General features: G+C 34.8%; 1 protein-coding gene across 1 annotated transcript in view; it reads right to left on the reverse strand.

Moving 5' to 3' along the window:
• Positions 1 to 14,982, reverse strand: part of CPNE8 (copine 8) — a 255,234-nt gene that overhangs the window by 48,438 nt on the left and 191,814 nt on the right. The window contains exon 13 of the mRNA XM_004390125.1: positions 14,573 to 14,634. Coding sequence (XP_004390182.1) covers positions 14,573 to 14,634 — 62 coding nt within the window. The remainder of the gene's footprint in view (positions 1 to 14,572; positions 14,635 to 14,982) is intronic.

The raw sequence follows: 14,982 nt of genomic DNA on the forward strand, positions 1-14,982 counted from the left end.
TCACTCTTTCCCAGTTACTATGTTCTTCTGAGAATGTACTTATCAAGAGAATAATTGATTGCCAGTCTTCATTCAGTTATAGTAGCTGTTTTCTCCTTTATGCCATTCATTGTTTTCAGGTGTTATTGGCTCCCTTCTTTTCAGTTTCTGAACAGTAAATAATGTCTTTCCAATAAGGAATAATGCATTGCAGTGGTACTTTTCAAGAAATTGGAACTCCTGTAAGTTATTCTTACCCTGCATTCAATCTGCATTCAATTTTAGGGCCCAGTCATTGCTTCCACGTGTAGGAGGTGGAATGCACTGCTGTGAGCAATTCTGCAGTATTCCAAGGCAGCTGTTTCTGCTTCTTAGCTGTTAGTACTGAGTTTTCTATGAAGAATACCTAGTAGTGGTAATTTTCCTGAGATTCAAATTCCTTCAGTTTTATTTGTTTTGCCTCTAAGTACTGCTTTTGCAGTAATGAAGAATGCACTGTAGTGGCAATTTTTCTGAGATAAAAACATCCCTTGGCTTTACTTATTTAGGCTGTAAGTACTGCTTTTGCAGTAAGGAAGAATGCATTGTACCATGTTTTGAAAAGCTTCATGAAAAATAACTTAAAAAAGTCTAAGAAGAAGACTAGAATAAAATGTATGCATATTTATTGCCAGGTGCCTTCAGGTTTTACATCATGTTTTGCAAATTTTCAAGAAAAAAAAATAACAATTTTATCATCGACTCATATCAGCAGGATTTATGTCATCCAGAGGCCACTGGGACATATGGGATTCCAGATAATGGGTATCAAAATCCATAACTCATAAAAAAAATTCTGAATTGGTCCTTTAATCAGCATGCCTTCACTGGTGAAAACACACAGTATCAACAAAAAATTCAAAGGAGAAAATAATTGGGTCTTGAAAGGGCTAACACTTCAAAGTTGGGGACTGTTGGATAAATGATGATGATGAAGATGATGATACAATGATGGGATTTAAACAAAACAACCTGACTCTGGGGGCCAGGAAATTAACCTTCTAATGAACGACTTTGACCACAGCATAGGATCCCCTAGAGTTCTCTTAGTGAAAACTATAATAATATTTCCTTCTTTCTCTGAAAATTAAGCCTGAAAAGCCCTAACTACTATTAAGGGATTGAAACACAAATTTGCACATTGTTTTTGAAGGGATGAACAACCTTTTGTGCTTTACATTTAACAAAAACTAATATAGATTCCATTTATAGCTATATGGTAATTTTTTTCTCAGAGTAGAAATTAGGTTTATAGGCTAAAAATATAGGCTATTCAGAGTATAACACTAAACACGATGAACCAAAATAAGAAAAACTTTTAGAGAAAGAATATAGTGAGACACTTGAAGAGCATTTTCAGATAATAAATCCCTCTGAAGGACTGAAAAGAATAGTGACTGTCAGCACATTGCTTTGTAATTCTGCTTCTGGGGAAAGAAGTGACTGTAGTACAAGGTAGTACCATGTAGTGGATAGGGCATGGGCTTTAGAGTCTGAAAGAACTGGGTTTGAATCCTAGCAACCCAGGTTTTGACCTTAGTAAAGTTTCAAAACTTTCGGAGGGCAGACACCTGGCACATAGCATGCCCTAAATAGAAGACAAAAAGTAAAACCACATGAATATTATTATTAGTTGCTATTTATTTAGATTTATTTAGGACATATATATACACACACACGTATATTGGAGCACTGGTGACACAGTGGTTAAGCATTCAGCTGCTAACCAAAAGGCTGACAGTTTGAATCGACCAGTCGCTCCTTGGAAAACCTATGGGGTAATTCTACTCTGTCCTATGTGGTCGCTACGAGTTGGAATCGACTTGACACCAATGGGTTTTGGGGGTTTATATACATATATATATACTGAATATACCACAAACTGCCAGAAGCATGAACAAATCTGTCTTGGAAGAAGTATAACCAGAATGCTCCATAGAAGCAAGAATGGTGAAACTTTGTCTCACATACTTTGGACACGTTATCAGAAGGGACCAGTCCCTGGAGAAGAACATCATGCTTGCTAAAGTAGAGAGTCAGCCAAAGAGAGGAAGACCCTCAAAGAGATGGACTGACACAGTAGCTGCAACAATGGGCTCAAACATAGCAACAACTGTAAAGATGGCCAGGATGGGGCAGTGTTTTGTTCTGTTGTACATAGGGTCGCTATGAGTCAGAAACAACAAGATGGCACCTAACAACAACAATAACAGCACAACGCTTTGCACATATTGGAACCTCACCATATTTACCCGGTGATTAAATGTGTGCAACTTATAGTTGTTTATTACATGTTCTCCAGAGCAGCCCAGGATGTTTGTAGCATAACCATCAACTTCTTACAAGCATTAAAAAAAAAACCCAATCGCTGTCGAGGCAATTCTGACTCGTAGGGACCCTATAGTGCAGAGTAGAACTGCCCCATAGAGTTTCCAAGGAGAACCTGGTGGATTTGAACTGCTGACCTTTTAGTTAGCAGCCCTAGCACTTAACCACTATGCCACCAGGATTTCCTTACAAGCATTAGGTGCAGATAAAAGACTTCAATAATCAGAGATATAAAGGTCCTTTCAAAACCAAAGGTGTGCCCAGCAAAGCTACAAAGAAAAGCTATGATGGCCAGTAACTAAAGAACTCTACTGTACATAATAACAGAAAAAGAGAGAGCAGATGTTTAGACTTAAACTAAATGAAACCTCTAAATAGCTAAGCTAAACTATGTTACAAAACCAAGTAAATCAGGTACAAAATAATCAATGAATTGTAAAATAAAGAAAAATTAAAAAGAAAGAGAAAAGGAAAAAGAAATGAAAGAAGAAGAAGTAGAGGAAGAGGAGGAGGAAGAGGAGAAGAAGAAACAGAACGCAGCACCAAGGAGTGCCCTCGAAGCCTAGGATACTCCAAGACTAAGTATAAAAGATTGAGGTATTTAGCACTAAACGATAAATAAGACTGGTATCTGCAACAGAGACATTCAATAAGTAAATAAGAATTCTTGAGGCACATTTGGTGGCTGATTGATTATGAAATTTGGTGAATTCTTTGCCTCATTCTGCATGTGAGAAAGAATACTTCTCCCTCATTGTTTTGGATCCGAAGTATTAAAATCAGAAGGAAAATATGATGGTTCACTGCATAAAGCATTTCATGGTTGTGATAATTCCTTAGTCTACTATGAGACTATTTGGATTTTTCCATTAATAAATTACAATTCAACAATTACATATTGAACATCTGCCAATTGTCAAACATTGTGCTGTGATGAAGCAAAACAGACTATCCTTGAACTCATAGTGTTTACATTCCAGCTTTCTATTAAAAACAATGACAAAACAGCACCCTTTATCATTGAATTCATAACCATATAATAACCTCAAACTCAAATACACATTTACTGTGGATAATAGCTTGTTCATTCCCATAATCAATCTTGATTTCTATGATTATTTATTTATTATTTATATTATTATTTATTATTTCTTCTACACCAAGTGTCACATTCTATGTACTTAGATAGTGTCTTAGTCATCTAGTGCTGCTATAACAGAAATACTACAAGTGAATGGTCTTAAAAAAGAGAAGTTTATTTCCTCACAGTAAAGTAGGCTAAAAGTCCAAATTCAGGGCATCAGGCTCTAGAGGAAGGCTTTCTCTCTCTGTCGCCCTTCTCATCAGTCTTCCCCCAGACTAGGAGCTTCTCTAGACAGGGATGCCAGGTCCAAAGGATATGCTCTGCTCTGGCACTGCTTTCTTGGTGGTATGAGGTCCCCCACTCTCTCGCTTGCTTCCCTTTACTTTCATCACATGTAAGATAAAAGGTGGTTTGCAGGCCACACCCCGGGGAAACTCCCTTTACATTGAATCAGGGATGTGACCTTAGTAATCCTCTTATAATCCCACCCTAATCCTCTTTAACATAAAATTACAATCACAAAAAGAGGACAAACACACAATACTGGGAATCATGGCCCAGCCAAATTGATACACACATTTTTGGGGGGACATAATTCAATCCATGACAGATAGATAGCTGCTGCCGAGCTGACTCCTACTCATGGCAACCTTATGTACAACAGAATGAAATGCTGCCTGGTCCCATGAATCCTTGTGATCACTGGCATGTTTGAGTCCATCACTGAGGCTATTCTGTCAAGTCATCTCCCTGAGGGTCTCCCTCACCCACCTTGGCTCTCTACTTCACCAAACATTATGTCCTCCTCCAGCGATTGATCCCTCCTAATGACATGTCCAAAGCAAAATGTTCTGTTGTGATCCATAAGGTTTTCATTGGCTAATTTTTCAAAGTAGATCATTGCCAGGCTTTTCTTTCTAGTCTGCCTTGGTCTAGAAGCTCTATTGAAGCCTGTCCACCATGGGTGACCCTGTTGGTATTTGAAATACTGGTGGCATAGTTTCCAGCATCACAGCAACACACAAGCTATTGCAGTACAACAAACTGACAGAAAGGTGGTACTTCTATGTATTTAGAAAATATTAATAAAAGTGTTAAAGCTGCTAGCAATATTATAACTTTAGTCTATAAGAAAGATTTCTTGAAGACTTTGATAAATGATTTGTGTCATAAAAGCAGACAAGACAAAACATCTTGATCAGTAAACCTGTTACCCTTTTACATCCTGTTGAAGCCTAACATTAGAGAAAAAAAATCAATCGTGTATTAGCATAAAAAATCTGACTTCACACAAGATGACTCCTGACAGAAAATTCATAAGAATAATCACACATAAATCCTTGAAATATTCTGCTTAGGAGGTGTTACTTCGGCTGTCATTTTGTGTTTTAGAAACAGACAAGAAAGTGCAGGATTTCAAGAAACCCAGATAGCTGTACTATATTCTAGGGTATAAAAAAGGTATGTCTGACAAATTTCGTAAGTTAGTAGTAACATCTCATGATACTGCCCAGTGCATATGTCCTAATGCTTCGATAATGTCCCTATTTTAATCTGCCACTTTCCCAAAAGCTGTGAATGATAGATACATTAGATGTCAAGACGGGGAGATTTTACTAGCACAGCAAAGATTCATAGAAAATAAGTATGTATGTGCATTTCAAGAAAACTACATACACACACATAGACAGAGAATAATACCATCTTAGATAACTCTTCTATAGCTGTCATTTTGAACTAATTATCAAGAACTAACCTAACAGCCACTCCATGGGAGAAAGATGTGGTAGTCTGCTTCTGTAAAGATTACAGTCTTGGAAACCCTATGGAGCAATTCTCCTCTGTCCTATAGGGTCACTATGAGTCAGAGTAGTTCTACTCGGCACACATGGGGTTGGTGTGAGTTGAGATTGACTCGATGGCAACTAACAACAAGTTTTGCAAAAAATCATTGCTGTTATGTCACTCAGTTCTTTTAGTCTCCACTTTGCTTGGCTAAAGTGTACACTCTGGCCATGAAATATAACTAAGAAACCTCCTGATACAAAATAGGATGTCAATAACCAAAAACCAAACCAGTTGCCATCGAGTCAATTCCAACTCATAGCAACCCTACAGGACAGAGCAGAACTGCCCCATAGGGTTTCCAAGGAGCACCTGGTGGATTCGAACTGCTGATCTTTTGGTTAGCAGACGTAGCTCTTAACCACTATGCCACTAGGGTTTCCAGAACGTCAATCGTTTGGCCAAATTAGTACTAACTCTCCTGGTGAAGAATACAAGCAATTTCCTTTGACTCTGAAATCAATAGCTCTGAAAAAAATTATTTGCAGAATAACATAAGCTGGCAATGAAATCACAATATTAACATAACTGGACATTTCTAGACTTTCCAAGCATGCATTTTAAATATACAATAATTAGAATCATGTATTAACCAAAACAATATCTATGAGTCTCCTTAATATTTATAAAAGTTGCTTTTCTAAATCTTAGTTTAGAAAGGTTTAGTTTAGATATGATAATGTTTTATGTGAATGTATTCATGAAGGCACAATGGCTTTATTTTTATTATATTTATTCCCATTCAGTGCTGCAGGGTTTAGCTCTCCACTGATTTTATAAATGAAAAGCCCTTGGGTGCCACGACAAGAAGCACTATAAAAAAATCCTAGACATATATATTCAGTTTTCAAATAAGAAAATGAATTAGGAAAATAAGCCTTAAAGTGTCGCATGTTCTGGCAAGATGTGTTCCCTGAGGCAACATAGCCCATGTAATGCCACAACTTTATGAAACTAATGCAAACATTTTATAGCATCATTGAAATTGTTTCAATATTTTTAAAAGAAAAAATTCTTTGGGGGCTTGTTGATAAAGGGACTCATTGATATTCAACTTGCTTTTAAAATAAATAGCATCAAGAAGCCCACTTGTGCCTTTAAAATGAGCTTGTAATAGGTAGCTCTATTTTGGTTAAGATTTTTTACCTCGCTTCTCTTTTCAATGGAATAGAAACCCCTTATTTATATTTTAGAACAAGTTTTTTAGATTTGGGGTCAGGAGTTTAGGTCAGCATGAACAGGACTGACTAAAATGTGAGAAGTATCCTGGCATTATCCTCCAAAGAAAACTGAACTACAAGAAAAATGACATTTATTGGCTTTGTGAGTTTGAATATATCTTTTTACTTTTCATGTCTTGGTTTCTCCTCTGATAATAAGTGGGCCAATTGCCACCAGCATATTATGATGATCAAATGAGATTAAGACATATTGGAACGTTAAATAAATTCAAATTATTCAAAATAATTAGCATTAATTGATGGTTAACTATATGTGATTTAACCCATACAGTTACTATTTTAGATCGGAATTATTATTTTATTCCTATTTCATAGAAATGGAAACAGCCACGCTAGTAAGAGGCAGACCTAGGATATGAACTAGACAGTTATGCCAGAAGCAAAGCCTATGCATTCAATTATCAGCAAGCTACTTCCTCCAAATCATGTTGACTTTTCGATAAACATTTATGGTACTTCTCGCTGACACTCTTTCCCAGAATTTGCTGACTTAGTGTCTCTTCTCTTATTGTCTATCCTGCTCTTAAATTGTGAGGAAAAGAAGCAGTTCGTGCTTCTAATCTTGATCTTACCTTCCCTCTAAGTAATCAGAAACCCTACATGTAGAGTTCAGTTGAGATAATATCTGGCAGGGGCAACACAAAAGCATTCTTTTTCTTTTTAATCCTAGAAAGCCTGGTCCACCTGTTTTGTTTGGTGCACGGGATATGAGGGGTGGAGAGAGGAAAGTCACAAGATAATAAAGTCTGAAAGAGACAGATGTAAAGGTTTACAATACAGTTCACTGAACTGACATGCTCTGTGTTTAAAAGAAGGAACCCTGGTTGTGCAGTGGTTAAGCACTCGGCTGCTAACCGAAAAGTCGGCAGTTCGAAACATCCTGTTTGTTCTTAATGTTTTAATTATGCTAAGAGATTTGAGAGGCAAAAGGATGGAAAGTCATGCTTAAAATGGCTTTCTAATTAATATATATTTATTCAATGGCTACTATGTGTATGGAGTTCCAGGGTGGTGCAAACAATTAACGTGTTCAGCTGCTAACCAAAATGTTGGAGGTTCAAGTCCACCCAGAGATACCTTAGAAGAAAGGCCTGGTGATATAATTCTGAAAAATCAGCCATTGAAAACCCTATGGAGCACAGTTCTACTCTGATACACATAGGGTCACCATTAGTTGCAATCAACACCATGGGAACTGGTACTATGTGTTCAGTCCTGTAAAAATATTAAAAATTGCCAGTCTCTTTGAGGAGATAAGTCATACAGATGGACAGTTAAAATGACACCCAGGTAAACTAGCTAACCAGTGGGCATAAGCGGTAGGGACTTGTGTAGCTCACCTGGACCAGCTGGATGCAAGTTTGGAAGAAAATGACTAAGTCTGTAGATCTTCCAGGTTCTAATAAACTTACTTAATTTTCTGAAAAAGAATAGACTAGGGTTTCATGTCAACATAAAATTCTGGTAGTTTAGCAGGGACTCAGTGCGCAACAGAATTTGTGATCTACCTTCCCCCTTTCTCTGCCAGTTAGAGAGCTGTGGAAAACTTCATAGACACTTGTTACGTGGTCATGTTAGAGGTGGAATGAAGAATTTCATAAAGATTTGAGAGCCATGGAGAAGTGAAGGGGAGACAAAAACAAATTGAAATTTATAAGGTTTTGCTCTCAAAATACTTAAAATGTTAGGTGTTGAAAATATGAAAATATTTATTCTGTAGAGGTAAATAAACCCATTCCTGAAATAATAATAATTATAAAAACGATGATGCTACAGAAGGAAGTATCTTAGACTTCAGAACAGTTGTGATTTGAAATGAATCTGACACTGTCCTTACTAATGATAATGAGGATATTCAATGCCATAGATTAGGGATTAGTGAATAAAAGTCTTTACTAGTCAATTATATCAGACTTTTATTATCTAAAATCATTCATAATAAGCACAGTGTAATAAAATAACCACTGGGACAAATGTATAGCATATGACTAAAAATAATGACCCTCAAAGTCAACAATCCAGAAAAAGCTATCAGTTTTTATTATTCTACAGTCAGTGCTCCTTTGTGGATATTATTTTTCTATTTAGAAAATAAAGCTCTTTACCACTTCAAGTCATAAAATGTATCTCCTGCTACAGGAAAAATCTGATGCTTAAAAAAAGAAAAGAAATAAAGGTGAGTCTAAAAACAAGAGTTTTATTTTGCAGAGTATTTGCATAAAAATTGGGTTTTGGCTGATTTAGAATGCAACTGGCTCATCTGTTCCCTGTGCACTTGAATCCATAAACTTGTCTACTGAAGCTAAACACAGCATTTTAGGGATTGAGCCAATGAATGAAAAGTAACAAGCCAACAACATGGCTTTACAAATAATCAAGGCTATATTTTCATGTAAATATCTATATCAATAATAACTAAAGTAATGGAAGTCTGGAATATCCAATACTAAGAATTGGCTTCTAGAGACATCCCTTTGAAGTAGAAGTCATTAAAGTACTATGAAAATAATTTTGTTTAGTATTTAAATGTGTTCATTCTCAAATTTGCATAATTTCTACTTGGATTCATGAGAAAACAAATAACATTTTTATAATTTTCTATTCAATTATTTTTTGTGAGATGAAACAAGAAGAGAGTTGAAATTGTAAAGTGCAATTCAAGAATTTCTTTCTTATAGTTTAATTGTATTCTTTCTTACCTCCATATATTCCAGATCAGTCACCTCTTTTGCCCTCTTTTTCCAACTGCATGCTCCCAAGCATACAGTCTAAGGGAAATGGTTTATAAAATTAATATAGAGGGCAAAATGAATTCAGGAAAACCTCAACTAAACTTTATTTTGGGTGGACCAAAGCTAGCCAGAGTACCAATTTGTTATTTCACTCTTTTTAAAGACCTCTGCCTTTACTTGCCCATTAAAAGACGCAACATAAGTATAACCCAACAATAGTTTCTCCTAGACTAGACAGAGTGTGGTGAGTAGATTCTTGAAAGGATGCTCCCCAAGTTAGCAACAAAACAATACACAAATACTTGTAATAAATGCTGGCTGCCAACAATGTATTGGTATTTTAAGTTAAAAGTGAAGAGTTACTGTGATTCAGTATAAAAATCAAATAGAATTCAGTACTTTGTTTCAATTGCTTCTGAAATATCATACTTATTTTGAAACATGATTATCTCTTCAAAAAAGCTAACCATGATAATTCCACAAATCTTCAAATGTCCTAATATTACCGCCAATATACTACTTTGGGTTGCTCGGTTGATTGTGACCCAAAGTGTTTATTTTATTGTCCTTCTTCAGTGTAATCAGAGGGCAAATGGCAAGGGTAAATGGGCTAAAGTACGAAGAGTCTCTCTAGACAGCTCTGAAGAGAAGTAGTACCAAAGACCAAGGTGTGACTATTGGGAAAGTTTAGCTGAAGCGTTCAACACACTAAGAGATGTAGCTACCTTTTGTTCTCTGTCCTCAGTTGAAAATACTCAATTCTTTATAGTGGAACTGAAGAGAGAGAGCAAAGGAAGAGAAAAAAAGAAAGTTTCAGAAAATCATGTTTCCAAAGACACAGTTGGTTTAACATGGCTTTTATAGAGGATATCAAATGGCTAATAAATAGAGGTTTCACGGATAACTAAATAATCTGCAAACAAAACTGGTAATGACTTACTATTTATCTATCCGATTAGCAAAAATGAAAAAGGAGTGACACCATTCATTATGGGTAAGGATGTGGTAAATTTCCATTCACAGATGTTAGGAGTGTAATTGTTACAGCTTTTCAGTGACACATTTAGAAATACCTAACAAATTGTAAAATATGCATAATATTTAATCCATCAACACGACTTCTAGAAAATTACTCTATAGACATGCTTAATCAAGTGCACGAAAAGGTACGCACCAGGGTTGTAGGTTGCAGCCTTGTGTATAATAGGAGGGAAAAAAGGAGGCTATATACAGAAATATATCTTAATGGAAAACTGTTAATAAAAATAAGGTAAATATATAAGTACTGACATGAAAATATATATACACAATATACTAAATGAAGATAACAGACAACACAAAATATGGTGCACAGTGCGATCCCTCTGTTATAAAAAATGATGATATATGCTAGGGAATAGATGGAGAAAAACATATACCAAATTCTAACTTCATACTTCATGTTTTCCATTTTATCTAACTTTTCTTTTTATCATTTTACATATTATCTTTATGATGTGAAACAGAAAATATAGATATTTTAACATTTGGAAGCCATAATACTTCTTTATCCCAAGACTGAGGAAAAAAAAAAAAAACCTAATGAAATACAACAAAAGTATTCTGTGATTTCAGAAGAATAAATACTGTGAAGAACACAAAATATCAGAGATATTAAGCAATTTTCAGAACTTTTTTTTTAGTTACAAGAGATTAGAAATGCTGACTGATGTTATTCACCAAGAGTCCATAGCCATTACTTGTACTCCTGTGTTTCAACAACAAAACTATATATAATTAACTACCAATTAATTAATTCTACTTTGAAATCAGTCAGCTCATTATACTCTATATTGCTATTACATAGACATTTGATTTAATTAAGTATCTGCTTTTAATACGATTTTCCATCACTGCAATACATTATCTATTTGGAGGTTGGGGTTTCTTAAGCAGCAAAGGCAGAAAGCTCAAAATCCTTACAATGTCTAAAACAGGCAGGTAAAAAAATAATGATAGGTAGTCTATCAAGAAGAATAAAAACTATTCAATGAAATATTTGGAAGATATGTTTGCAGTCATTTTATTTCTATTGTGATTTTAATATTGGTATTCTCCATTTCAAATTGCTATGATTTATTTCATACCAGTAGAAATCTTCTAAAAAAAGGTAGGAACATGAAGCTTCAGTCTTCTTTTCTTATTAGAGCCTATCATACATCCTATGAAGTAAATATCCTAATCAATCCCCACCACTAGTTAAACAGAGCTAAAGTTCAAATCTTCACAAACATCTAATAATCAAATTCATATATATTCTGCATGCTAAGACATCATTTTTTCTTAAGCTAAATAAATTAAATTATATGTTTGACTGGCTGCAATTAGGTGCTAAATATCAGTTATACAAAGACTGAAAAGCAAACAGGACAAAAAGTAAATGACTTTAAGTCTAATTATCTTTGGAAAGAGAAAACTATCAGTGTGAATATTACTCATGAGAAAATGAGGAAGAAGAAAGAGAAAAAGAAGAGTAGAGGGGCAGATGGGAGAGATGGAGAAAGTTAATCCCATGAGGCACTTAACTCAAGATCTGGCACATGGTAAGTATCAGCAAATGTTAGCTATTATTATATCTATTATTATTTTATTAGCCTATGTAAATTATATTGTATACTCATTGCCATTGAGTCAATTCCGACTCATAAGGACTATGTAAGACACAGAAGAACTGCCCCATAAGGTTTCCAAGGAGTGGCTGATGGATTCGAACTGTCGACCTTTTGCTTAGCGGCTGAGTTCTCAACCACTGCGCCATCAGGGCTCCTTACATTGCATAGTAAGTTGATAAGTTTTAGTAAGTCTTTTGTAAGACTATAAATAGTAACTTTAGAGCAAAGGAAAAAAAAAAAAGTTATCAATGAGGTCATGGAAGATCTACAAGATCTAGTTGAAGACCGTCACATTACAAGTGAGCTGTAGAACTACAGAGACTCACGCGAATTACAAGAAACTGAAGTTTAGACATATGTAACTGTTTGACTACATTATATACTATGAAGAGAGTCATGATAGAGCCAGAGAAATAACTCAGATCTCCTCACGACATCTGTAATAAAAATCAGAATTTAAATTTTGTACCCAATTGCTTATAGCAAGTCTTTCAGAGAAAAAACATAAATAGAATTAATCACTATTGCTTGTTCATTTGGATTCCATTCTCAGGAGGAAAACTATATTAATAGCTCTGTAATTTGCTCATAAATATTACAAATAGTCATGACTACTAGGTAAACGTGTAATTGTATCTCTTTAAAAGATATTATATATATTTTGTAAATACATTTTTCTATAGCAATAATATATATAAATATATTTTTATTTTTTCTCATGTCATTTCAGATAACACGCTTTTATTGAAGTTAGAGTAAGTCTAGTTAGGTTAGTTACATAGAAAAATTCAAACTTCACTTCCCTTGACTCCATTTGTAAATTAACAATGGGTTCTTACAAAAGTCTCGGGAAGCCAGGATTGGATCAAAGAATACCACATACTTTGGGGCTACATTTACACACCCACTTCTGACAGAAAAATGTCATCAGCAGTTGGTCCAGCACAGGTAGTACTATAAACAGGAAGTGTATAAGCCAAGATAAAGAATTTTGGAGGTTGTAGGCATTAGAAAAATATGGCAGTGCAATTAAGTCAAGACCATCATTGGTCTAGGTATTATAAGAAGCTCATTTGCTTTAGCCTGAAGGATCCTCGAAAGGAGAATATGAACAACCAGTGAAAGTAATTTGCTGGTAACAGACATTGAAAATGTTTTTTACTGATGGACTCAATCAAAATATTACTGGATTTAACTGCTGACAAAACATATCGAGGATTTCTTACATACACACACACACACAAACACTTCACATGCTCACAAAGCAAAACAAAACAAAAAAGAACAAAAACTGAAAGGAATTTTTAGCATTTTAAATTTCAAAGTGTTATTTCAGCATGGAAAGTGTAGCCAGATATATCAAGCACTTTTTTAAAAAAAGTTCATTGATCATTGTCTTACCTTCTATCTTTATCAACTATTACCTACAACTAAGGAGTTTACTTACACAGGAATAAAATCTATTTTTATGACGAATTCAACTTTCTATTTTTCCATCTTTTAAATGTAAAAATATGCACAGATATTGGGATACTGAAGAGAGGTGGAAAAAAATTTTCTACTTAATACTTTTTCCTTTAATTTTATTGAAACAACCACTGTAGTTTCTGAGTCTGGCAGCAAGGTAGCAGGTTGCAAGATGCCTGTACATAGCAAAGATTCCCCATTTAGGCAGGTATCATTTTCTGTTTGTTGTATTTCCCTAAATAAGAACAAAGAACAGCAAGCTTTCTATCATTTTTGTGAAACTACTATTGTTCCCTTGGCTCCCTTATTCTCTCATCTCACTAGTTGGCTGATGACATTCTATCAGTGAATCAGTATTAGAAAAAAATACTGCTGAATTTTAATTAGGAAGAGGTTTATGTGAGTGATGCCTGACTGCTGCTATTAATTGTGACATTACTAAACATTCAAATTTGCCTCTCACCATTTTTAGCATATTTTGTATATTGTATATAAAAGGTAATCAAGTAAATTAGAGTAAGTGGACATTTTAGACTGCATGGTAATGAATAACTGTTTTCAGGCTCTGGGGCTACTTGATTAGGTTAAAATAGGTTAAGGATAGAAACAAAACTGGGAAGAATGCCCCATTTATTATAGCATAAGTATGCATAATATGTTCCCAAAGCAGCTTCTGTCTGGACTCTGTAAAATTCCGAGAATGGTTACAGCGACCATTTTTTTCTGAAATGTATTCCTGCCTGGAAGCCTAGGGAGCAACTAAATGACCATTCAAGTTCCATTTCTGCATTATGATTTTATTACATGATACATTCCTTTAATATCCTGAAGCTAGAATATACATTTGCAACAAGCCCTCAAGCTTTTCTCCTAATTTAAAAAATAATAAAAAGTACATCTAAAAAGCCCTATGTGTTAGGCAAAAGAAAGTATTCTATGAAAGTGCACATAATAGCTTTATCTACAACTATTAACAACATAATAAAGTTCTTTCTCTTGGTCAAAAAAAAGTTACAATTTTTTCCAAAAGTAATAGCTCTTGCTATGTAAGTTTATCATTTTAGGTCTGAAACAAAAGTGCAATAAGTCTGCCATCAAAATATAATGAAGGGGATCAGTTCACTTGCCTGGTATCTAGTGGTAGTATTTGCTACACACACTCAAAGAAATGTCGAAGCAATGAAACAATTTCAGAGAATGACTTACCCTCCCTTAATATAGTCAAGGAATGATACTTCAGTTTCCACCAAGAAAGAGAGTAAAGTTACCTGAAAATGAAAACAAGGTGGGATTACCTGCTAGTACTAATTGAAACCACAGAGGTTTTTTTACTATTAGAAAGAAAATCATATTTTCGAGTATTCTGAAAATCACTAAAGCGATTATTCTTTATTAAAATCTGCTAGGATTGATTATTCTTACATTTTGAATTATCCAAAGAAAAGGGGCCTCCCTAGAAAAAAAAATAACTGATTTCTAGGACCGGTTTATATCTTTTGAAGAACAACATGAATATTAGCCATAAGAATACTTGTTACTTCCCATTTCAGATGAAAGGAAAGATGAAAGGGAGCTGGAAAATGGTTAAAACTAAAAAATCAAAATCAGTAAGCTAA

This window comes from Trichechus manatus, unplaced genomic scaffold (genome assembly GCF_000243295.1).
Source record: "Trichechus manatus latirostris isolate Lorelei unplaced genomic scaffold, TriManLat1.0 scaffold00285, whole genome shotgun sequence".
Lineage (NCBI taxonomy): Eukaryota > Metazoa > Chordata > Mammalia > Sirenia > Trichechidae > Trichechus > Trichechus manatus.